General features: G+C 57.6%; 1 protein-coding gene across 2 annotated transcripts in view; it reads left to right on the top strand.

Moving 5' to 3' along the window:
* Positions 1 to 25050, top strand: part of AHRR (aryl hydrocarbon receptor repressor) — an 83145-nt gene that overhangs the window by 43749 nt on the left and 14346 nt on the right. For both annotated transcript variants that reach the window (XM_079144924.1, XM_079144925.1), the window contains one exon: positions 23073 to 23162. In XM_079144924.1, the coding sequence (XP_079001050.1) occupies positions 23073 to 23162 (90 nt within the window). The remainder of the gene's footprint in view (positions 1 to 23072; positions 23163 to 25050) is intronic.

Raw genomic sequence — 25050 nt, 5'->3', positions numbered from 1 at the left:
TGTGGAGCGCTGGACACCGAGCACAGGACACCTACTCCAGAGCTCTGACCTGTGCCTCTCCAGGCACCGTGGGGAGTTTCTTCACCCAGAAAAAAGGCACAGACACCAACCCGGCAGCAGGCGGCACGGGGGCCTTGGGGACTAGAGTAGCTCAGCGGTTGAAGGTGTGGGAGCAAACCTCGAAGTCCGCAGGAGGAGCAGGGTCCAGGAGGGAGTCTTCCAGGAGGTCCCGGCCCACACACCCATCAGACCTCCAGACCCAGCAGCCTCCCGAGCAGAGGGGAGCTTCCGATCCAGGTCCCAGGGCCCTGGAATCCTTGGCGACAAGAGGATGCGGATGCTCCCGCAGACGAGGTCAGGAATCAGAAGCTGGACAGAGACAGGAAGGTGGAGCCGTGCGGGTTGGCACACTCCTGCGCCCTCCCGTGGGGTGGGCACTCCCACACAGCCCGCGCCTCAGTTTCCTCCTCCCCCAGAGCCAGGATGTGAAAGAGGCAGGTCTGGGACCTGGAGCTGAGGACCACAGGAGGCAGAGGCAGGGCCACCAGCACTGGGGAGGTGCGGGGAGACGCCCAGCGCCTCCCTCAAGGGCGTGCCCAGCGCGGACGCTCAGGGATGTCCTGGTCCACTCTGCTGATGGAGCTAAGCACCACCGACGGGGAAGGTTGTCGGGAGCAGAGGTTTATTCAGCTCCAGCCTCAGGTCAGTGGGCCACAGTCCAAGGTCAAGGTCCAGCTGAGGGACTCTGTAGGCCTGAGCTGTGCAGGGTACACGTGGAGGAGGGCACGTGCCACAGCCGAGCCGGGCTTCGTGACAGATGCAGCTCAAGGTTCACCATGGGCCGCGCTCCCGCTGAGGGCCGCTGTCCCTCTCAGCACTTCACAGTGGAGCTGGGTTTGACGTGTTCTGGGGGAAACATGGACAGCGGCGGGGGAGGTGGTACTGGGGAGGACTCCAGGCACACTGCTCGGGCCCTGAGGGCCAGGAGGGGCCTGCCCAGAGCCAGGGCGCGGAGCTGGGGTGAGGGGACGGTGCCAGCCTTAGGCGGGGAGTCAGCTAGCGGCGACCAGGAACACCAGCAGTGGAGGGACGCGGGGATGACGCCCAGGCGCGGAGGGCGTGACGCTGGCAGCAGCTTGGTGGCCTGGGTCTTGGGTGTGGCCTTGGCTGTCACTTGGGGTGACGTCCATGCGTGGAGGGCGTGACACTGGTACAGCTTGGTGGCCTGGGTCTTGGGTGTGGCTTTGGCTGTCACTTGGGGTGACGTCCATGCGTGGAGGGTGTGACACTGGTACAGCTTGGTGGCCTGGGTCTTGGGTGTGGCTTTGGCTCTCACTTGGGGTGACGTCCATGCATGGGGGGCATGACGCTGGCAGCAGCTTGGTGGCCTGGGTCTTGGGTGCGGCTTTGGCTCTCACCTGGGCGGGGGCTGGAATGGCCACCCTCGCTCTGCGGGGTCCCTTGCTGCCGGTGTGCCCCTCCACCCTTTCCGTGGGCTGTCTTGCAGGCTGAGCTGCGGGACCACCCTCCTCAGCTCCCCTCGATGGCAGCTGCCCTCTGACCTCTGGCCACTGCTCTTGTCTGGGGGCTGATTTCTGGTGGCGGGTCCTCCTCTGGCTGCATTCTTATCCCTCAGCCCTCCAAGTAGTGGCCAGCCCCCCATGCAGGTGTGGCCGGCTCCTGAGGCGGAGTTCCCCGGGGCCCTAGACCAAGCGTCTGGCTGCTTGGTGTGCAGGTTGACCCTGGGCATGGCTGCCCCTGTCCTGTCCCTGTGCGCTGCAGGGCTGGGCCGCAGGGAAGAATCCCATGTGGGAAGCTTTCTTCTCTGTTTCAGGACCGCATTGGTGGCACCTCACTGCCCTGAGGTGCTCACGGCCGCCCTGCCGCGGGCTGCACCGCCTGTGCCGTTCTGGGGCAGCCTGGGATCCGGCATCCCTGCCAGGCACTCCATGTTCCACCGCGGGCCCCATTTCCTGGCTCGGCACTGGAGTGCCTTCAGCCAAGGCTGCTCACCCTCAGCTCTGGAGGTTTGTGGCCCTCTCCCTCCTTGCAGTGAGCCTCTTTGTGGTTTTGGGGAGCCTGCGGGGTCCGTCGCTGCCGCGGGCTCCTCCGGCCGTCCTGGGACCGTGCCCTGGCACCAGCCGGTGCTGCTGGGTGGCTTGCTTTGCTCCCAGCACCTCCCCGCTGTCCTGCTAAGACCTCGTCTCCTGAAGCATATGTATTTAGAGGCCGGCTTGGTTGGCCTGTTGGCCTCCGTGTTCCTCAGCTTCTGGTCACTGTGACAAAAGACCTGAAATGCAGGAGTAGAAGTTTATTTGACTCACAGTTTCAGTCCTTGGTCAGCAACCTCCATAGCTGTGGGTGCAAGGTGAGGCAGAACACCATGGTGAGCGGGTGTGGTGGAGGACAGCTGCTCAGGACACACCTCAGGGACCCAGCTCCTCCAACCACACCCCACCTGCCACAGTCCACCCTGTTGAGGGTTGACCCTGGGGTAGGCTGCACCTCTGTGGTCTGAGCACTTCTCCTCTGGTTGACCTTCTGGTTAGCTGCACCTCTCTGGTCTAAGCACTTCTCTTCTGGTTGACCTTCTAGTTAGCTGCACCTCTCTGGCCTAAGCACTTCTCCTCTGGTTGACCTTCTGGTTAGCTGCACTTCTCTGGTCTAAGCACTTCTCTTCTGGTTGACCTTCTGGTTAGCTGCACCTCTCTGGTCTAACCATTTCTCCTCTGGTTGACCCTGGGGTTAGCTGCACCTCTCTGGTCTAATCAATTCTCCTTTGGTTGACCTTCTAGTTAGCTGCACCTTTCTGGTCTAATCACCTCTTCTCTGGTTGACATTCTGGTTAGCTGCACCTCTCTGGCCTAACCACTTCTCCGGCCTAACCACTTCTCCTCTGGTTGACCCTGGAGTTAGCTGCACCTCTCTGGTCTTATCACTTCTCCTCTGGTTGACCCTGGGGTTAGCTGCACCTCTCTGGTCTAATCACTTCTCTTCTGGTTGACCTTCTGATTAGCTGCACCTCTCTGGTCTAAGCCCTTCTCCTCTGGTTGACCCTGGGGTTAGCTGCACCTCTCTGGTCTAAGCACTTCTCTCTGAACCTTGTGCATTTCTCATGTAGGAGCTTTGGGGCACCTTGTATCTAAAGCACAATGGTCTGATCTGACACCACCCCACGTGGTCTGTGGCTCCTGATCTCCTGCTGTGGGGGACCAGACACTGTTGTTCTGACAGGCATGGGGCCCCCGGGGGCAGGACTGTTAGAGGGAGAGCCGGCCTGCCTGGTGAGGCCCCTCTACTGAGGGGCCATGGAAGGGCACCTCATGTCGTCGTGGACCCATACCTTCTGTGAGGGGGTTTGCGCAGGAGGAGGGTGCATGCCAGGGTGGCAGCTTGGCACACCAGCTTTCCCACCTCTCGGCCTGGCCCGTGACCCCGGCCCTGCATGCAGGGACAGTCCCTGTGCCTAGGAAGGAGCAGGAGTAGAGTGGAGAAGAGTTTTTCCACCTATTTTCTGGCTGCCCCCCACGATGTCCAGCCCTGGGCAATGGCCCAGGCTTCTCTGCACCCTGGCCTTTCTGGAGATCCAAACTCACTTCGCCCCAGGTGGCTGCCCAGGTGGGTCACCAGGTAGTCATAAGCCAGCAGTCACAGTTCTGTGACTCTAGTCTTAACCACTGGGACCGTGAGTCTCCCAGTGACGTATTGCAGCAGAGGTAAGAAAGTGTGAAGGCAGCCACATGCTCAGGGTCTGCACTGAGAGTCTGCACTTGCAAACAGAAAGGCAGCCACTGCAAGAGGTCAGGCAGAGCTCCGGGGGCACAGCTGCCAAGCACAGGAGCTGATTCTAGGCCAGGTCCAGACAATCAGGGTCAAGTGCAGGTGTTGGTGTGGAGCGGGCCAGGCCCTGTCCTCTGCGGGAGAAACCATGCTCTGCAGAAGCCCCAGGATGAGGTCAGGGGCTTGTTGCACTGGTGATTTTCCAGGGCGAGAATCATGACAAGTGACAGGGTGCCAGGGTCAGTGTTCTGCCACATCCAACTCAGGGCACACCCCCTTTTGTGGGTCTCAGGGAGGGGCTGCATCATTCGTTGGTCTGGTGTATTCCAGGAGCTCACAGGCCTGGTTTTTTTCGATATGAGTCCCTGTGCTTCTGATTTATCAGTGCGTCAGCAGGTGGTCAAACGTCTTAGCACATTTAATTTACTTACCAGCTTGTGCCTTTTAGTGTGGAGCCAGGCAAATGGTGCCTGCTGACATGTACACAAACCTGTGGAGATCTTCCAACTCAGCACACAAAATGGAAATGGAGTAGCTTATGGAACATCAATGCTTACAAGATAGAGTTACTCAGGGCAGGCTGGAGAGCTGCTGAGAGCTGCTGTTCTACACACCATGGAGTCACTCAGGGCAGGCACAGCCTGAGAGCTGCTGTTCTACACACCATGGAGTCACTCAGGGCAGGCACAGCCTGAGAGCTGCTATTCTACACACCATGGAGTCACTCAGGGCAGGCACAGCCTGAGAGCTACTATTCTACACACCATGGAGTCACCAGGGCAGCCTGAGAGCTGCTGTTCTACACACCATGGAGTCACTCAGGGCAGGCACAGCCTGAGAGCTGCTATTCTACACAACATGGAGTCACTCAGGGCAGGCACAGCCTGAGGGCTGCTGTCTTACACACCATGGAGTCACTCAGGGCAGGCACAGCCTGAGAGCTGCTATTCTACACACCATGGAGTCACTCAGGGCAGGCACAGCCTGAGAACTGCTATTCTACACACCATGGAGTCATTCAGGGCAGGCACAGCCTGAGAGCTGCTGTTCTACACCATGGAGTCACCAGGGCAGGCACAGCCTGAGAGCTGCTGTTCTACACACCATGGAGTCACTAGGGCAGGCACAGCCTGAGAGCTGCTGTTCTACACACCATGGAGTCACTCAGGGCAGGCACAGCCTGAGAGCTGCTGTTCTACACACCATGGAGTCACTCAGGGCAGGCACAGCCTGAGAGCTGCTATTCTACACACCATGGAGTCACCAGGGCAGGCACAGCCTGAGAGCTGCTGTTCTACACACCATGGAGTCACTCAGGGCAGGCACAGCCTGAGGGCTGCTGTCTTACACACCATGGAGTCACTCAGGGCAGGCACAGCCTGAGAGCTGCTATTCTACACACCATGGAGTCACTCAGGGCAGGCACAGCCTGAGAACTGCTATTCTACACACCATGGAGTCATTCAGGGCAGGCACAGCCTGAGAGCTGCTGTTCTACACCATGGAGTTACCAGGGCAGGCACAGCCTGCGAACTGCTATTCTACACACCATGGAGTCACTCAGGGCAGGCACAGCCTGAGAGCTGCTGTTCTACACACCATGGAGTCACTCAGGGCAGGCACAGCCTGAGAGCTGCTGTTCTACACACCATGGAGTCACTCAGGGCAGGCACAGCCTGAGAGCTGCTGTTCTACACACCATGGAGTCACCAGGGCAGGCACAGCCTGAGAGCTGCTATTCTACACACCATGGAGTCACTCAGGGCAGGCACAGCCTGAGAACTGCTATTCTACACACCATGGAGTCATTCAGGGCAGGCACAGCCTGAGAGCTGCTGTTCTACACCATGGAGTTACCAGGGCAGGCACAGCCTGCGAACTGCTATTCTACACACCATGGAGTCACCAGAGCAGGCACAGCCTGAGAGCTGCTGTTCTACACACCATGGAGTCACTAGGGCAGGCACAGCCTGCGAACTGCTATTCTACACACCATGGAGTCACTCAGGGCAGGCACAGCCTGAGAGCTGCTATTCTACACACCATGGAGTCACCCAGGGCAGGCACAGCCTGAGAGCTGCTATTCTACACACCATGGAGTCACTAGGGCAGGCACAGCCTGAGAACTGCTGTTCTACACCATGGAGTCACTAGGGCAGGCACAGCCTGAGAGCTGCTATTCTACACACCATGGAGTCACCAGGGCAGGCACAGCCTGAGAGCTGCTGTTCTACACACCATGGAGTCACCCAGGGCAGGCACAGCCTGAGAGCTGCTATTCTACACACCATGGAGTCACTAGGGCAGGCACAGCCTGAGAGCTGCTGTTCTACACCATGGAGTCACTAGGGCAGGCACAGCCTGAGAGCTGCTATTCTACACACCATGGAGTCACTCAGGGCAGGCACAGCCTGAGAGCTGCTATTCTACACACCATGGAGTCACTCAGGGCAGGCACAGCCTGAGAACTGCTATTCTACACACCATGGAGTCATTCAGGGCAGGCACAGCCTGAGAGCTGCTGTTCTACACCATGGAGTTACCAGGGCAGGCACAGCCTGCGAACTGCTATTCTACACACCATGGAGTCACTCAGGGCAGGCACAGCCTGAGAGCTGCTGTTCTACACACCATGGAGTCACTCAGGGCAGGCACAGCCTGAGAGCTGCTGTTCTACACACCATGGAGTCACTCAGGGCAGGCACAGCCTGAGAGCTGCTGTTCTACACACCATGGAGTCACCAGGGCAGGCACAGCCTGAGAGCTGCTATTCTACACACCATGGAGTCACTCAGGGCAGGCACAGCCTGAGAACTGCTATTCTACACACCATGGAGTCATTCAGGGCAGGCACAGCCTGAGAGCTGCTGTTCTACACCATGGAGTTACCAGGGCAGGCACAGCCTGCGAACTGCTATTCTACACACCATGGAGTCACCAGAGCAGGCACAGCCTGAGAGCTGCTGTTCTACACACCATGGAGTCACTAGGGCAGGCACAGCCTGCGAACTGCTATTCTACACACCATGGAGTCACTCAGGGCAGGCACAGCCTGAGAGCTGCTATTCTACACACCATGGAGTCACCCAGGGCAGGCACAGCCTGAGAGCTGCTATTCTACACACCATGGAGTCACTAGGGCAGGCACAGCCTGAGAACTGCTGTTCTACACCATGGAGTCACTAGGGCAGGCACAGCCTGAGAGCTGCTATTCTACACACCATGGAGTCACCAGGGCAGGCACAGCCTGAGAGCTGCTGTTCTACACACCATGGAGTCACCCAGGGCAGGCACAGCCTGAGAGCTGCTATTCTACACACCATGGAGTCACTAGGGCAGGCACAGCCTGAGAGCTGCTGTTCTACACCATGGAGTCACTAGGGCAGGCACAGCCTGAGAGCTGCTATTCTACACACCATGGAGTCACTAGGGCAGGCACAGCCTGAGAGCTGCTGTTCTACACACCATGGAGTCACTCAGGGCAGGCACAGCCTGAGAGCTGCTGTTTTACACCATGGAGTCACTCAGGGCAGGCACAGCCTGAGAGCTGCTGTTCTACACACCATGGAGTCACTCAGGGCAGGCGCAGCCTGAGAGCTACTGTTCTACACACCATGGAGTCACTCAGGGCAGGCACAGCCTAAGAGCTGCTGTTCTGCACACCATGGAGTCACTCAGGGCAGGTGCAGCCTGAGAGCTGCTGTTCTACACACTATGAAACTGTGAAATAACTGAGAGCAAGGCACAGCCTGCTCTCCACCAACGTTCTGCGGGATGAGGCTGGTTGCAAACAGGAAGATTTGCTGAGTTGCTTCCTAAATTGAGGGATTCTGCAGTCCCTGAGAGAAGCCTGCCCAGGTTGAGCAGACAGGTTGACTCCTGCCACCCAGGTTCACCCGCCCCTCTCATCTCCCTCTGCCAGTGGAATCCACAGGCCAATGGGTTCAGCCCTGAGGACCCCTGCGTGTCAGAGCCCGGGCTACCCAGCCTGTGGCAGCAGCGGCTGAGCCACCCTGTTGCTCTGGTGTGTTTTCTGAGCTGGTCCCAGGAGCTGGGCCTCCTGCCCTGAAGTGTGCACAGTGCCTGTTCTAAAGAGACCTGAAACTCACCTTCCAGATGGAGCTTCACAGGGAGGAAGCTGCCCAGAGCCCCAGCAGCTGGACTGACATCTGGCCACATTCCCTGTGGGATGTTGTATTGGACTAGGAAGAGGATCAGGGGCATGGATGGAGCAGTGGGGGGAACCTCTCCCTCCCACCACCTCCACTCCAGGGGCACCAGGTCAGAAGGCCATGTGTCCTCCAATACCTCAGGCCAGGAGGAGGAAGCTGACACCCTGAGATCTGCCCCAGCCCTCAGGGCTGCAGGGCGCAGAGCAGGAGACAGCATATGAATTGGCCCAGGAGGGCAGAGCAGTGCTGTCAGGGTCAGGCGTCATGCAGCCAGAAGCAGGGGACCCGGTGTCCGGGCAGGGCTGGGACTGAGACACGGGCCCTGGGATGCCACCTGTCCTCCTGGCCAGGGCGGCAGCAGGAATACGCTGTGCTGACATCCGGCTGGTGTCTTTGGGCTTGGCCGGGCTCCAGGGCCTGGCAAGGTCATCGGTATGGGTGCTGCTGGGCAGAGACAACGCCCCACAGCGCCTCCGTCCTGGACTTCTGGAGGGGTGAGGGTGGGGGATGAAGTCCCGGGGCCAGGAACCCGGGGCTGGTACCTGGTCATGGCTGGGTTCCGTGTTTCTGGGGGACCTGGCTCCTGCCCAGCTTCCCTGGAAAGGACTCCCTGGTGCCTCCAGCCCGCTCCCTGCTCAGTTCTGAGGACTCCCCGGTGAGCAGGCTGCAGAGCATGCATCCGTGTCCTGGTCCAGGGTTCCTGCTTCCTCTGGGCCTTTCTACGTTATCACCGTGCGCCATGATTGCTAGGCCTATCATTCCAAAGTGCCTTTGAAGTGGCCTTCCCTTGAGGGCTCAGTAACACAGAGAAGCATGTAAGCGCGGCTTCAGCAAGGAGGAACCCCACTGGCCCTGTGGCTGGCCTGTGAGTGGATGTGGTGACTCAGCCAAGCCCAGGGGACAGGTGATCCCACGGTGCAGAGGCAGGTCCCAGGCCGCCAAGGCAGTGCCTGCCAGAAGCCGCCTCTCACATGTGCCAGTGAAGTTCTGTGGTCTTGAGTCTAGCAGCCTCCCAGGTGGGCAGAGCCCCTGGCTCCTGCCCCTACCCCAGAGGGCAGTTCAGGAGTTTGGGGCTGGGCCTGGCCTCTCTGTGACTTTTACATCCCCTGACTCTCCACCAGCAGTCCCCTCACTGTCCACCATTAGTCTCTGACCATCTGCTCTCACTAGGCAGTCTCACTAGGTGGTCCCTTTGTCCCTGTCCTGCCACTGGCCCAGGGTTCCGAGTGCCGGGTCTCTCGGGCTCACGTTGCTGTGGCAGGTTGTAAGTCGGCCACACGCTGAGGAGACACAGCACGGTCATGCTGCAGAGCCCCTGTTGGCTCCAGGAGAGCCTTCCCTTTCGAGGTCCTTCTCCCCAGCCCTGGGCCCTGCCAGTTCCCCGCTCCAGGGAGAGTGGTGGGCGTGGCCCCTGAGCGGGGCACCTGTGCTCCTGCTGGACGCGGCACAGACTCGGCCTCTCTAGGACTCTGCGCAGGAGGAAGCAGCCCTCCCTCACAGCCGGGCTCTGCCAGGAGGCTTCCCCTGCCTCCCTTTCCTGGGCTCTGCAACTGGAGTAGGCCAGCCCTGTGCTCTCCTGGGAAAGGCCTAGAAACTTGTCTGGGGCAGATCTGCCCCGAAGGCCTTCTGGGCTGAGGCCACTTGTACAGGACACAACTGGAGAGGGAGGTTCCGGGTCTCGGGGCCAGCAGGGTGCAGCGCTGCTCCAGGACCCCAGCAGGAGAGCCACAGTACCCTCCGCCCCTCCCAGAGGGGTCCGCATGCAGAGAACGGGCCAGGCTGTTTGGTTAGCTGGTTGGTCTGGTCCTGGGGATTGAACCCAGCTCTGCCACTGAGCCACATCCACAGCCCTCTTTACTTTTTATTTTGAGTCAGGGCCTCACTAAGTTGCCCAGGCTGGCCTAGAACTTGCATCCTCCTGCCTCAGCCTCCCAGTGGCTGGGGTCACAGGTGTGTGCCACCACACCCAACTCAGGCTGGGCTTTCCTGAGCTTTGCCCTCTAGGAGATGGCACTGTGCTTTGGTACTGGGTCAGCAGTCCAGCACAGAGCTCCTGTCCTGAGGGTGATGGCCATGTGGGTCCTGTGCCTGCTCTGGTGGGCGGTGCTCAGGGCCGGCTCAGCTGACCCTCACAGGCGGCCCTGCTATGTCGAGAAGCAGTGGCCAGGGAGGTTGCTTCACTTGCTGGGGCCACACGTTGTAAGGGACATCAGGCCCCTGAGGTCCCCGTCCCAGGCTTTGGAGAAGGCAGCCTTGGGCCAGGGTTAGTGCAGCCTGTGCTGGTATCCCTGTCCAGCACCTCTGCCCCCAGTGTCCATGCTGCAGCAAGCTGCTCACCTGGAGGAGAGACTGAGGCAGGGGAGCCGCGGCTGGACCTGCCAGCCAAGACGGCCACGCTGCCGGGCTCTGGCCACAGCACACCTCTGTGTCTGTTTCCAAGGCTGCTTCAGGGAAGAGGTTCAAGGCCGCGTTGACTGTTTGTGGGGTCTGTAAACAGCCAGGCGTTCCCCTCCCCAGCGAGAAGGCTGCTCGCACGCACAGGAGCCCCATGTGGCGCCCCGCGAGTGATCTGGCTCCAGGAGGCCGCGCCAGCTGCCTGCCGCCTGCCTGTGCCGCCCGCTCGCGTGACTGGCCGGCCTGTTGCTGCTCGGTTGCCGTGGCAACAGCTCTCTGGGGAGGACAGGCTCCCAGCTTCCCCTCTGCCAGGAGGAGCACAGGGGGCTGTTTAGAATTGTTCCTTTTCCCCTCTTCTTTCCCTTTGCGTGACCTTGACAAAAATAATCTTTGAAGTACTTGCAGGCTATTTTTCTGCCTGAGGCTGGAAGAAATCAGGCTATTCCAAGAGTTTGCCAAAGGAAGTCCAGATGCTTAGGCGCTGGCCTCCCTGCCTGCAGTGGCCACCGTGGCCCTGGTGAGTGGGCCTCGCTGCTGCCCACCTTCCCAAGCAGCAGGTGCAGCGAGTCGCGGCGTTCAGTAACTGACCGGAGAGGAGACCCCCCCTTAAAAATGCAACCCATGGTCAAATCCTTTTTCCACTTGGAAAAGGGACCTCATTTTCCATGTACCATGTTAAAACAAAACCCAAACCCTTGCAGGATTAGAAAGAAAGGGAAAGAAAACAAACGCTCACCAGGCACATTTGGGAGATGGTCCCACATGTGTGCAACTATTTGGCGTGACAATTTTGGACCAGAAAGTCAGTCTGATATTGAATCCATATGATTCCACAAACAGCATTTTATGGTCTTTAAAAAAAATTTCTGCCTTGTGAGTTAAAATTAAGATTGTTTTTTCTTGTGACTAATCTCATAAAATCTTTTTTAAGAAGACATTTTATATACTCAAGCCCTGAAAGTTTCTTTGGTTTTTGAACTATTATTAGGAGGACGTCAGTACGTCCTGCAGCCGTGGTACTGGGCAACGGCCCAACCCAGTGTGGCCCGGCAGGCACCATGCTAAGGACCACACCTGCCGGGTCAGCCAGGCCTCAGTGGCCCGCAGGGTACGTTGGACCTGCGACTGCCCTCTAGCTGACTAGTCCCTGCCTGTGCCAGGTCACCTCGCACCCCATCTGCACCTGAGTATTGGAGCAGGGGATCCGTGCCCAGATTCTGACGCCAGGTGAGGGACACCAGCTTATTGGACTCCAGGATGTTCCCTGAAGCAGAGGCAGGCAGGGCAGAAACTCCAGGTGGGGCACTTGGAGCCGCCAGGCTCCTGAGCAGCAGTGGACACTGGACACCTGCCCTTTTATTTATTTGTTTGTACTGGGGATTGAACTCAGGGTGCTTTACTTCTAAGCTACAGCCCAGCCTTTTTTACTTTTGATTTTGAGACAGGGTCTCACTAAGCTTCTGAGGCCGGCCTTGAGCTTGCATCCTCCTGTCTTAGCCTCCCAAGTCACTGGGGTCACAGGTGCAGCCACTGTGCCAGCCACAGCTCTGAGGGCAGCAGGTGGGCACTGAGCTGTCCACACTCCCGAGTCTTCCCTTGTCCCACAGGGATTGCAGGGACAGGCATCAGGTGAACTCTCACCCCCTTGAAGCTGTCCCAGCTGCCTACACACCTGTTCCCTCCAGTACTCACCAGGCCAGACAGGGGGCCACCAGTGTCCATGGGAGAGGACAGAAGACCAGAACAGACCTGTGGGATCGCCTCCCACACAGCGGAGGAAAGGGCCAGCAGAGGAGGAGACCTGAGTGAGCCAGCCTCGGATGTGAGGCAGCAGCTCAGATACACGCCAGACTCTAAGGAGAAGGCAGACTGCACAAAAGTCTGCACACCAAGGGGCAGTGGCTGCACCTGTGGTCCCAGAGGCCAGGGAGGCTGAGGCAGGAGGCTTGCAAGTTCAGACCGACCTCAGCAACTTAGTGAGGTGCTGAGCTGAGCGACTCAGCAAGACCCTGTGTCAAGATCAGGAGGGCTGGGGATGTGGCTCAGTGGTCAAGTGCCCCTGGGCTCAATATCAGTACAAAAAAGTGCAAAAGACCTGGAAAGACATTTCTCAAAAGAAAACATAAATATCCAACAGGCACACGAAAAATATGCTCAACCTTACTAATCTCAGGACCAGCAAATCAAAACCACAGTGAGGCAGCGCCTCCCCTAGGAAGAACGGCAGCGGCCAGAGAGACATGGTGGGATGTGGAGAGGAGGGTCCTTGCGTTGTTGGTGGGCATGTGAATAGGCACAGCCATTATGGGAAGAGTATGGACAGCTTACTATTAAAAACAGAACTACTGAGGGTCCATCTGCACTTCCAAACTCTGCAGCACTGTTCACAGCAGGCGAGACATGGAGACCACCTGATGCCCATCAGCTGGTGAGTGGGTGAGGGGCATGGGCTTCGTGTGCAGGATGGACTACTATTCAGCCTTCAAAAGGAGTAGGTCTGGACCATTGCAGCAGCACAGAGGGAGCTGGAGGACTGCTGGCTCGCTGAAGCCAGCATGGTCTCACTCGTGGGAGCTGCAGAGGTGGAACTCAGGACAGGAGGAAGGACAAGACACGCTGAACACGGATGGCCAGTCAGAGAAGGACAAGGGCCGTGTCCTTCCACTCATGGGAGGTCCTGGGGCCGGAGGCACAGAAAAGGTTGCGTGGAGGTCGCCGGGCTGGGCTGCTGGGGTGGCCCTCCAGGTGTAGAGCTGCTCTTCAGGAGGACAGTGGGGCCGGCTGCTGGCCAGGAGTGTGCCTCTCACCACAGAGCTGGGCACTCGGGAGTGGCCACTGTGGTGGGTCTCACATTGGTGTGTTCTGTCACGTCTCTGAAGAGGTGGACACGAGTTCAGTGACATGAGGGACACAGCAGTCTGACTTCAGGGGTTGCAGCCTTGTCACAAGTGCTAACACCAAAGGTGCGTAAGGAGAAGAACCCTCCGGAAGCATTCCTCTGAGCTGTAGAAGGATGGACGAGAGGTCTTTGGCTTTGATTTTAAATACCTCAGGAGCGGCCCGAGGTGGAGACCCTCCTCTAGACCTGCTGTCTGCAGGTGGCTCCAGCTGTCGGCACCCTCCAACAAGCCCCTGACCGTGTGGGGAGACCCGAGGGGGCCTCACCCCTCCTGGTGCAGACCCAGCCCCAGAAGGACGGGCCGTGTCCCTGCTGCAGGTCAGTGATGAGGTCTCCCACTCCGTGACACCAGCAGATCCCAAATGTCCCCCAAGAAGGATCGGGCCTTGTGGGGGAGTTGGACATGCTTGCAGACCAAGGGCCACTTCTTGGATGGCCTTGGTGGCCACGCAGGACCCTGCCCTCTTCGCCAGCACTGGCCCACAGCCGCCCAGGCCTGCACAGGCCTTTCTGGTTAGTTCCTTGCAAGTTTCCAGTGGGTGTGGACTCTGGAAACCTGTCGGCCTTCAGGGGCGGATGAGGATGGGCTTGGCCATCAGATGTGACCCAGGCCTGATGCCAAACACTGGAAGGCCGGCCTGTTGGCCACCCTCGGCCAGCCAGAGGCTCCCTGGCCGCGTGCAGGGGTTTGGGAGCTGGGGCAAGAAGCAGCAGGTGGGCGGTGGGCGCTCCAGGCCCAGCAGGAGCGGGGCCACCGAGGGCTTGGGGGCTGCAGTCCTGCAGCGCCTGGCCTGAGACCCTGGCTCCCCACGCTCCCGGTTTGTCTCCTGCACCGGCTCTGCCTCGTACCGGACTGTCCTGTGTGGGAGTCAGGGACCGTCTATAGGGTGTGACCTGCACAGTCCTCACGGTGCTGTGAGGACGGCGGGAGCTCCCAGGACCAGGGGAGGCTGGGATCTGGGCTCTGGTGTCTGGAGGCAGACTCTGGGAAACCATTAAGAAGCAAAACGCCCAGCTGTGTGAGCCCAGGCGTGGAGGGGGAGGCCTAGGGCCCAGACCTGCTGCACAGCTCAGGAGAGAGTCAGCAGCCTCCTTGGGACACCTGGTGACCACAGGGCTTCCGCCCCTGCTGGAGGGCAGGTGGGAGGAGGGACCCACCCTGGAAGCTGAGTGGCCAGCCTGGAATGGAGGGAGCATCCTCTCCGGACTCCTCAGTGCTTCCTCAACACACTGACGGACGCCACAGACGGCTCCGCCCTGGACTTGGATGGCACCTGTTCACACCAGGCTCCAGTCTGTGCTGGACCTGGGCGGACGCTCCGTGGTGCTGCTGGCAGATGTGACCCCTCCTGGCTGCATCTCCTCAGTGACCCGTGGCCACCTGCTTGCACCTCCATGTGGAGTGTGTGCCACCTCCATGGTCAGCTCCTTGGGAGTTCCATGATGTTCGTCAGTGGTTATGGTTTGGTTCCAGAATGTTCCCCAAAGGCTGGGTGCTGAGGCCTTGGTCCCTGGTTGGTGGTGCTGCTGGGGGTGGGGACTCCTGGGGTGCGTCCTGGAGGTGCTGCTTCCCCGCCTCCCCCTCCTGCCCTGCCTCCTGCTTCCCTGCCGCTCAGCTGAGCAGCTGTCACCCCCACCTGCTTCCTCCACCGTGCTCTGCCTCTCCCTGGCCCATGGTGGAGCCCACCCTCCGTGGCAGCGACCTCCGAAACCACGCGTCTTTCCTCCCCCAGGTGGATTTTGTCCGGTACTTTGTCCCAGCCATGAGCAGCTGCTGACACGCCAGTCGTAGGGCGTCCCCCAGTTCACCTGGGAGCTGGGAAGGTGGCTACGCGGCGCTCTCGCCCCGCCTGCCACTGGGGAATCCTTCCTGCTTGTTCTGATGGAACCCGTCCCCGAGCCTCTGAGGCTTCCTGTGTGTCCTGCGCGCATTCTGCGGGGTGCGCTTGAAGTTTCCTCGGCGTTTCTGTACGTGGGTGCTACCTGCTGTTGTGTCCTCTCATTTGGCTAGTTTTCTAGTTCCTAGAGGTTATTGACAAAGGTGCTCCTCCCTCACTGATTCCTCAGTTGGCTGTTTCCTCCTGGGTTTGCCAGGGCCTCCTGGATGCACTGAAGCAGAGAGAGGGGCTTTGCTCGCTGCCATTCCTTAGGCCTCTGGTGGATCTCTCACGTCTGATTGCAGCAGTCAGCACCCTCTGCTGAGCTCTGCACATTGCAGGACCTAGCAGCGCCTCTTTAAGGGCCTGATGGAAATTCCTTTGGGCTTTGTGGTTGAGCTGTCTGTTCCAAGCACGCAGCGCGGCCACCACAGTGCGGCCACCGCAATGCGAATGCAAACAGCAGATAAGAGCTGGTGTGGTATGTCCCCATGACAGCCATGCTTGGACCAGTTTGCACACCGCTAGAGTGGGCTGTGGGGGCACCTTGCCTGGTTTCTTGATCTTGAATGCCTTGAATGTCGCTCCCTCAGGGTAAGATGCACACACACAATGTTAAGACAGCATCAACAATTTCTGTTTCTGGAGTTTTTTTCTTTTATCAGGACAGTGTTGACTTCTGTTGAAGACTTGTTCACAGTGAACGTACATCTTAGACCACTAATGTAGTGTATTGTATTAATGGATTCCCAACATTGAACCAACCTTGCATTCCTGAATAAATACCCTTGGTCATCTTTGTATCATTTTATTCATGTGAAATTAGAGTCTGCTAGTATTTTGTTTAGCACATTTATGTCCATGTTCAAAGGTGGTGTTGATCTATAATTTTCCATATCCCAGTGAAGTATCAATGTCATACTTAAAAGGATTTCCCTTCACTTTCTATACTCTGGGGCACTTCATAGGGCACTGATATTATCTGATATTTGAAAATTCGGTAGAATTCTATGTAAAAATCATCTGGTGCATTTTGGTGGGGTAGTTAGTTCCTTGATAACTTTATGTATTTCTTCTACAGAATTTGATCTTTGCATCTTGTATCTCTAATGGGGTCAATTTTGTCAAATTATATTTTATTACAAAGATACATACTTTATTTGGGTTCTCAAATTTATTTGTTTAGAGGTCCTTCTTCCACTGTTGTTCAGTCCTCCCACCTGCCTCAGGGAACCACTTTCTGATACTTCTCACTGCCCATTAGTTTGGTCTGTTCTTGGATTTCCCACAAACAATCCAGGTGCATATGCTTTTGTGTCCAGCTCCCTTTACTTAACATAATGATTCTGAGATTCGTTCATGCTTATGCATGATCACTAGATTTTTAAAATGCGCTTCTTATTGTGTAATAATATTCCACAGTACGATCATTCCTGCATTTGATAACCGCCAGGTCATTTCCAGCTTCTGATTTGTACGGACACTGCTGCTGTGAACAGCTTTGATGGTGTATTTCCATGAACATGCCCATGCTCTCGGGTCAACACTTGGTATGGGTGCTTGTGGATGTAGCGAGCTTGCTCCTCCATGGGGTGTGATGCAGTAATCGATTATGTTCATGCAATGGAACTGATCAAGGTTGGGTGATGAGCACTGCATTCTTTACACATCCCCATGTTTTGGTGTTGGGGACATGTGAAGTCCTCATCCAGAGCTGTATGGACCAGAGCGTTGTGGACGACGGTCGCCCTGCCCTGTGGCTGTGTTTGGTGCCTGCGCCCTGGCCCCCACCCTACTGACCACTGCTCTGCCCCAATTCCAGGAAGCCAGCTTTCCTAACTTCTGCAACGGGTGAGAGCCTGTGCTGTTGCCTGGCGGTCTTCGCTCCCAAGTGTCCCCAGCTCAGCCATGTTGCTGCGAGTGGCAGGATTTCCTTATTTTTGTGGCTGCCTAGTGTCCTGCTGTACAGAGCCAGGTTTTCTCTACCATTCCTCAGTGGGTGGACAGTGTGGGGTCCTGCCTTAGCTTCATTTCCTCTGCAGGAACCTGGGAGTGGGCTGGGGTCGCAGGTCTCAGGGACCTCCAGCTGCCCCCTGGGCACTGTGGGTGGCATTCCCCCGAGCGGGGCACGAGGGTGCCCTCCCTGAGTGTCCTCCCAGCACAATGCCCTTATCTTTCTGATGAAGATTGTCCTCATAGGAGAGGTGGTCGCTCATTTTTGGTTCTGATGAGCTTGGCCTGCGGTCGCTGCATCTAGTGGTGTCCAGGAGCTGCTGACATCTGCATGGCTCCCTGGCAGCAGTGTCTCCTTGGACCAGCTGCCCTGTTGGAGTCCAGTTCTTGCTCTCTTGCTGCTGTGCTCTGCATGTGGTACCTCGGCTGAGGTGGCCTGCAGATGCCCCTCCAAGGTCGCCACTGCCGGCGGGCGTCTCCTCCCCGGCCGAGCGTCTTGGTCGGACAGGTCCCCATTTACCTACTTCTGCTTTTGTCTCCTGTGCTTGTAGGGTCTCACCCCAAATCTCTCCCTACCAGAGCCTTAAAGTGCCTCCCCAAACCAAGGCACCAGAGCAAATATTTAAAAAAAAAAAAAAAGATGGTGGCATAGTCCTGTGACAGTGCTACTAAGATGTTTCTAAATTTAAATGAAAGAGAAATAAATTATGTGCAAAAATACCAGAGTGGACATTTTGGGCACTGGGTGACATATGACCATTTTTACAAGGACCTGGGAACCGTTTTCCACATCCCGTGGTGATGCTCTTGGCTGTTCAGGCAGAACTGTCGGTTTGTGAAATGGAGTCTTCGTGGGGTTTTGGTTTGCACTTCCTGGTGACTGATGGCAGCGAGCACGTTTTCATCTCTGCTCCTTTGGAAAAGTATTCATTCAATGTTTTGTTCATTTTTGCACAATGGAGCTGTTCGTCTTTTACTGTTGATGTGCAGAGTGCTCTGTGTGCTCTGGATGGCGTCCTTCGCCGCTGCGCTCTCGATGCTTTTCTCTGGTCAGTCCTGCACGGTGCAGAGGCTTGCCTGGGCTGAGGGCAGTGCTTCCCGTGTGTCCGCTGGGAGCTCCATGGCTCTGGCTGAGGTCTGATCCACCCTGCACCTTGAATTAACTTTGATGCACGGGGAGAGACAGGACTCGGGGCTCATTTTCTCTGTACAACCGAGTGTCGTCCTGGCCATGTTCATGTGCGGCTCACTCCCTGTTGGACAGAGCCTCATGCCATGACTGAAGGTCAGGTTTTGCCTCACCCCAGTGCCGCTTCTCCTGGGAACTACAGCTCTGTGGCTGGCCCCTTCCGTTTAAGTCCCCACCCTGCTCTTCCTCAACGAGAGCTCCTCATCCTACAGGAACCAGCGTAGGGTGGCTCTCAAGAGCTCCTGGGTCCCCTGGTGTCCTACAGGAAAAGGGAACATGGCTGTCAAGAGCTCCTGGGTCCCTGGTGTCCTACACGAACAAGGGCACATGGCTGTCAAGAGCTCCTGGGTCCCTGGTGTCCTCCAGGAAAAGGGCACATGGCTGTCAAGAGCTCCTGGGTCCCTGGTGTCCTACACGAACAAGGGCATATGGCTGTCAAGAGCTCCTGGGTCCCTGGTGTCCTACAGGAACAAGGGCACATGGCTGTCAAGAGCTCCTGGGTCCCTGGTGTCCTACAGGAACAAGGGCACATGGCTGTCAAGATCTCCTGGGTCCCTGGTGTCCTACAGGAACAAGGGCATATGGCTGTCAAGAGCTCCTGGGTCCCCTGGTGTCCTACAGGCACCAGGGCACATGGCTGTCAAGAGCTCCTGGGTCCCTGGTGTCCTACAGGAAAAGGGAACATGGCTGTCAAGAGCTCCTGGGTCCCTGGTGTCCTACAGGAAAAGGGCACATGGCTGTCAAGAGCTCCTGGGTCCCTGGTGTCCTACACGAACAAGGGCATATGGCTGTCAAGAGCTCCTGGGTCCCCTGGTGTCCTACAGGAACAAGGGCACATGGCTGTCAAGAGCTCCTGGGTCCCTGGTGTCCTACAGGAACAAGGGAACATGGCTGTCAAGAGCTCCTGGGTCCCTGGTGTCCTACAGGAACAAGGGCATATGGCTGTCAAGAGCTCCTGGGTCCCCTGGTGTCCTACAGGAACAAGGGCACATGGCTGTCAAGATCTCCTGGGTCCCTGGTGTCCTACAGGAACCAGCGCACATGGCTGTCAAGAGCTCCTGGGTCCCTGGGTGTCCTACACAAACCAGGGCACATGGCTGTCAAGAGCTCCTGGGTCCCCTGGTGTCCTACAGGAACAAGGGCACATGGCTGCCAAGAGCTCCGGGTCCCCGGATGTCCTACAGGAACAAGGGCACATGGCTGTCAAGAGCTCCTGGGTCCCTGGTGTCCTACAGGAACAAGGGCACATGGCTGTCAAGAGCTCCTGGGTCCCTGGTGTCCTACAGGAACAAGGGCATATGGCTGTCAAGAGCTCCTGGGTCCCCTGGTGTCCTACAGGCACCAGGGCACATGGCTGTCAAGATCTCCTGGGTCCCTGGTGTCCTACAGGAACCAGCGCACATGGCTGTCAAGAGCTCCTGGGTCCCTGGGTGTCCTACACAAACCAGGGCACATGGCTGTCAAGAGCTCCTGGGTCCCCTGGTGTCCTACAGGAACAAGGGCACATGGCTGCCAAGAGCTCCGGGTCCCCGGATGTCCTACAGGAACAAGGGCACATGGCTGTCAAGAGCTCCTGGGTCCCTGGTGTCCTACAGGAACAAGGGCACATGGCTGTCAAGAGCTCCTGGGTCCCTGGTGTCCTACAGGAACAAGGGCATATGGCTGTCAAGAGCTCCTGGGTCCCCTGGTGTCCTACAGGCACCAGGGCACATGGCTGTCAAGATCTCCTGGGTCCCTGGTGTCCTACAGGAACCAGCGCACATGGCTGTCAAGAGCTCCTGGGTCCCTGGGTGTCCTACACAAACCAGGGCACATGGCTGTCAAGAGCTCCTGGGTCCCCTGGTGTCCTACAGGAACAAGGGCACATGGCTGCCAAGAGCTCCGGGTCCCCGGATGTCCTACAGGAACAAGGGCACATGGCTGTCAAGAGCTCCTGGGTCCCCAAGTGTCCTACAGGAACAAGGGCACATGGCTGTCAAGAGCTCCTGGGTCCCTGGTGTCCTACAGGAACAAGGGCACATGGCTGTCAAGAGCTCCTGGGTCCCTGGTGTCCTACAGGAACAAGGGAACATGGCTGTCAAGAGCTCCTGGGTCCCCAAGTGTCCTACACAAACAAGGGCACATGGCTGTCAAGAGCTCCTGGGTCCCTGGTGTCCTACAGGAACCAGCGCACATGGCTGTCAAGAGCTCCTAGGTCCTTGGTGTCCTACACGAACAAGGGAACATGGCTGTCAAGAGCTCCTGGGTCCCTGGTGTCCTACAGGAACCAGCGCACATGGCTTTCAAGAGCTTCTTGGTCCCTGGTGTCCTACAGGAACAAAGGCACATGGCTGTCAAGATCTCCTGGGTCCCTGGTGTCCTAAAGGAACCAGCGCACAGTGGCTGTCAAGAGCTCCTGGGTCCCTGGGTGTCCTACACAAACAAGGGCACATGGCTGTCAAGAGCTCCTGGGTCCCTGGTGTCCTACAGGAACCAGCGCACAGTGGCTGTCAAGAGCTCCTGGGTCCCCTGGTGTCCTCCAGGAACAAGGGCACATGGCTGTCAAGAGCTCCTGGGTCCCCTGGTGTCCTCCAGGAACAAGGGCACATGGCTGTCAAGAGCTCCTGGGTCCCTGGAGTCCTACAGGAATAAGGGCACATGGCTGTCAAGAGCTCCTGGGTCCCCTGGTGTCCTACAGGAACAAGGGCACATGGCTGTCAAGAGCTCCTGGGTCCCTGGTGTCCTACAGGAACAAGGGCACATGGCTGTCAAGAGCTCCTGGGTCCCTGGAGTCCTACAGGAACAAGGGCACATGGCTGTCAAGAGTTCCTGGGTCCTCTGATGGGTCTCAAGGGCCCTGTACTCCTCCCTGAAGCACCTGGGCCTGCTCCCTGGGCCTGATGCCAGCCTCAGCCTATGGGTTGGACACCTGCCACTCTCTGCTCTGCAGCAGGCCAGGGCTGGGTCCCTGCATCAGCAGTTCTGGGCCTTCCTCATCTTGCACGTGAACAGGGGCTTGCATGTAGGTGCAGCCCTTACCCTGGGCACCTCCAGGTCTTCCATATCAACATTTCACAAGCTCTTGGAAACAGATACATAAAAACTCAGTAGAGTTCAGCACACGACCCATATACACACTTCACCATGCGAGAGAAGCAGGTCACCTGTGAACGTGGAGAGGCTTCCATCTCATCAGGAATCCCAGAAAGGAACCCATGGTGGGAAAGTGAGTCTCCACTTAGCAGACTGGCAAAGTTCAAAAGAAAGTGGGGGGAAGTGTCTAGCGTGTTCAGGAGCTAAGGGGATTGAACTGTGATGCACCAATAAGAAATATGGAAAAACAACTAAGGGACATGGATCTCGAGGTACTGCTAGCTGCCAGAGACTTCATGGACACTGCAGGCTCTGAACATCTGGGTCCCACTGGGACAACTGAGTCGTCTATGAACAGGGCTGTCCAGGGGGCCAAAGCCCCAGCTGTCGCACTGCCCAAGGGAACACGGCTGGTCCAAACTCGTGAGGGCAATGAGATACTGAGAGATCTTCCACTTAGCATGGCAGTGCTCACCAGGGCTCCCTGGACATGGTGAGGGACAGATGAGAGGGAGAGATGATGTCACGGAGGACGATGAGAGATCCATGCGTCATGATACAGGCAGGTAATGCATGACAGATGATGGATAGACAGACAGACAGACAGATGATACATAGATATGATTATCCTGATAGATGATAGAGAGCATAGAAAAACAGATGATAGAAGTGATGGGTAGATAGATATGATGGATACATGGATAGCTACATAGAAAATAGATGATTATCATAGTAGATGAAAGATGATAATGAAAAATAAATAGATGATAGAGGTGATGCACAGATGATAGATATGGTGAATGGAAGACCAGGGGCTCTGGTCCCTTGTGTGTCTTCCTTGGACGTGACTCTGGCAAGTCGACATATGAAAGGTGTAGGGCTTACCTTTCTTCAGTAAAGGTAGTCCAGCACAGCATGCTCATGTGCCTTTAAGACCCACAATTGTGAGCATGCCTGAGGCTTAATGACTGTAAGAAGTGCTATAAATAAGATGCACTAGTAAACCTGACGGTTGCATTTCCAGGAAACAGTGGATGTAAAGAAAATAAACACCTGCACACACTAACAAACACCGCTCAGTGGCATTGAAGCCACCCGTGTGGGCCAGCATCTCCCCCAACAGGCCAAGGCAATAAGGCAAAGAGACCAGCTCCTCCAGGAGCCTGGGGCCCTCTGCGTGAGCAGGCCCAGGAGATGAGCAGAGGGCGGTGCCTCCTGATTACCTTGCTTGACACCACGGGAGGGGAGGGTTGCCCATTCTTACTGCACAGAATCTCCTTCAGGAGAACATAAGGACGCAGCCATGCAAGGGCCACCCAGCACGGAAGCTGGCTGTCAGGAAGACGAGAGGAGTCCAGGTTATTTCCGCAGATACAGGAGCACTAGATGGAGCTCAGTGCTTGCCATGTCAAAAGCTCAGAGACGCCGGGACCTTCCTCAAGAGTGGGCAGAAGGGTGGGGAGGCCTCGCTAGCTCAGCAGCCTGTCCTGTTCCGCCTGGTCCGTGGGACCTCCTCAGGTCCCTGTGATGCCATTTGTATCTCCAAGAGCACTTTGACTCCCTGCAGAGGAAGGAGAACTGACCCTGTGGCCTTGTGGGCCCAACCACTGGCCGGGGCCACCTGCAGGGACCCGGCAGGACTGCCTGAAGTTTGGAGGGCATTTCCAGAGGCGTGGGTTTGGACGGGAAGCAGAGGGTGGAGACGCTTGTGTGCTGAGCCTTCTTGTGTTTTCCAGTCTCTCGATGGCTTCGCCTTGGTTGTGAGCGCCGACGGGATCATCTTCTATGCGTCGCCCACGATCGTGGACTATCTGGGCTTCCACCAGGTAAGTGAGGCCAGCAGCCCACCCTGTGGGTGCTGGGCTGTCGTTCTGTGCGGCTTAGGAAACCGCAGAGACCAGCGTTCATGTGCCCAACCCACGCTCTAGGGGTCTTGCTCCCGCTTCATCCTCAGCACCTGGGGGCTGCTACTGTGGCTGCTGCGGGCCCCTCGCCGGCCCAGGTTGGGGGCTCCAGACTGTGGGCAGAAGGCTGAGCAGGGCTGAAAGTCCTGGAGCACCAGCTGGAGGACAGCAGCCAGGAAAGGGCCCTGGACAGAAGGGACCCACTGAAGCCCAGAGAGGACAGGAGCTTTTTTTTATTTGACCTCTGGAGGGAAAAAAATTCAGATGGGAATCAAAAGGTCAAGCAGAGAATGCACATATGCCTGGACTCGCTGGGCACTCAGAAGCAGAACTGGGGCCCTTTATTGCACGAAGCAGGCTGCCCCACAGGGACATCCCCTCCGGAGATGAGGGACAGAGTTCTGGAGCAGGGGGAGCCATGGACTGCAGGGAAGAACGGAGCAGCAGACACCCCAAAGCACCTGCGCAGTCTCGTGTTTGGAGTAGTGAGAGGGCGAGGACCAGCCTGGGACCAGCTTTTGGAGGCAGCCCTGCTAAGGACATGGCAGTGTTGCCACGGAGCAGTGGCAGGGTGAAGAGAGTCCCCCAGGGCCACCGAGGGAGCAGCAGCTCCCAGGGCTGAGCTTCGCACACCCCTGCCGGCCGAGAGGTCCTGACCAGGGTCGGGGAGGTCACCGAGGTCCTTGGCTGACTGGCTGCAGGCACCTCTTCAGGGAAGCTGCCCTGGAGGAGGCCCCTGGGGCTGGGCTGCCCGGCAGGACAGCTGGCTCCCATCTCTGCCAGCGTGGAGGAGACTTGGGTGGCAGGCAGCGTGTGGAGTACTTAGGACCAGCACCTCGCTGTCAGGCAGAAAACCAGGCCTGCACAGAGCCAAGGGCAGCAGAAGCCAGGATTCAAGCGTGTGGAGCCCTGGCATGTTAGAATCCAACTCTGCCCAAGGCCTCTGCAAGCACAGCTTCTATCTAATTTCCAAGAAAAACTTAATTTCGAATAGTCTCCCAGAAATGAAATAGCTATGGCAGTTCCTTCCCTTGCCTGTGAGTTCAGCTTCCGGCCACCTGAGCCCAAGACCAGTCTCCCTGCAAACTACAGGACCTGGTGACACCAGGTCTTACGTGTGTTCCTTTCCTGTCCCAAGCCCTGGGAACACCATGTGTCCTCGTGTGCACACTCGCTTGCACCCTGGGGCACACGCAGCCCCGCCGACGCACCAGGTGGTCGCCCCTCTGGATACCCATCACTGGACCTAGGCAGCCCCATCACCCTGAGGAGGACCTGGTGGGAAGACCACATGCAGGAACTTCAGGCTTCACAGCAGCTGGGGGGACACAGCACAGGGGAGGCTGGCTCTGCAGTTCAACAGCCACCTGTCTGCTCTGAGCCTCGTTTCCTGTCCATGCACTGGGCAGCTGTCCACCCCCACCTGCTCTCGGGAGCCAGGAGGAGCCCTTGGCACGGGCAGAGCCTTCGCACTCAGAGGGAGGGGCCCAGCCTTTCTTTAGCTGCTCTTGCTGGCCTGTGGTGTCTCAGGTCTGCCCAGTGCTGTCCCCGTGGTCTCCTGCTGGGGAACTTTCTGTCTCCTGGTGGTGCATCAGCTCTCCAGGGGTCCAGGGGACTGAGGTGGCAGCACCAAATCCATCAGCCCTCAGATAACACGCGCCCCCCCCCCCCCCCAGGCAGCCTGAGTGTGTCGGCCACCCGTACTCAGATCCCTGGTCTCACTCCCACAGTGGGGAGTGGAGACACATCTGTCAGGGTCAGCTGGGACTCGATGCCTCCCTCGCTGTGGGGTTCCAGTGCTGTTCACAGC

Source organism: Sciurus vulgaris (assembly GCF_902686455.1).
Source record: "Sciurus vulgaris genome assembly, chromosome: 6".
Classification (NCBI taxonomy): Eukaryota; Metazoa; Chordata; class Mammalia; order Rodentia; family Sciuridae; genus Sciurus; species Sciurus vulgaris.
Note: the sequence above shows the minus strand (reverse complement) of the source record. Positions and strands in the feature narration are given on the sequence as shown.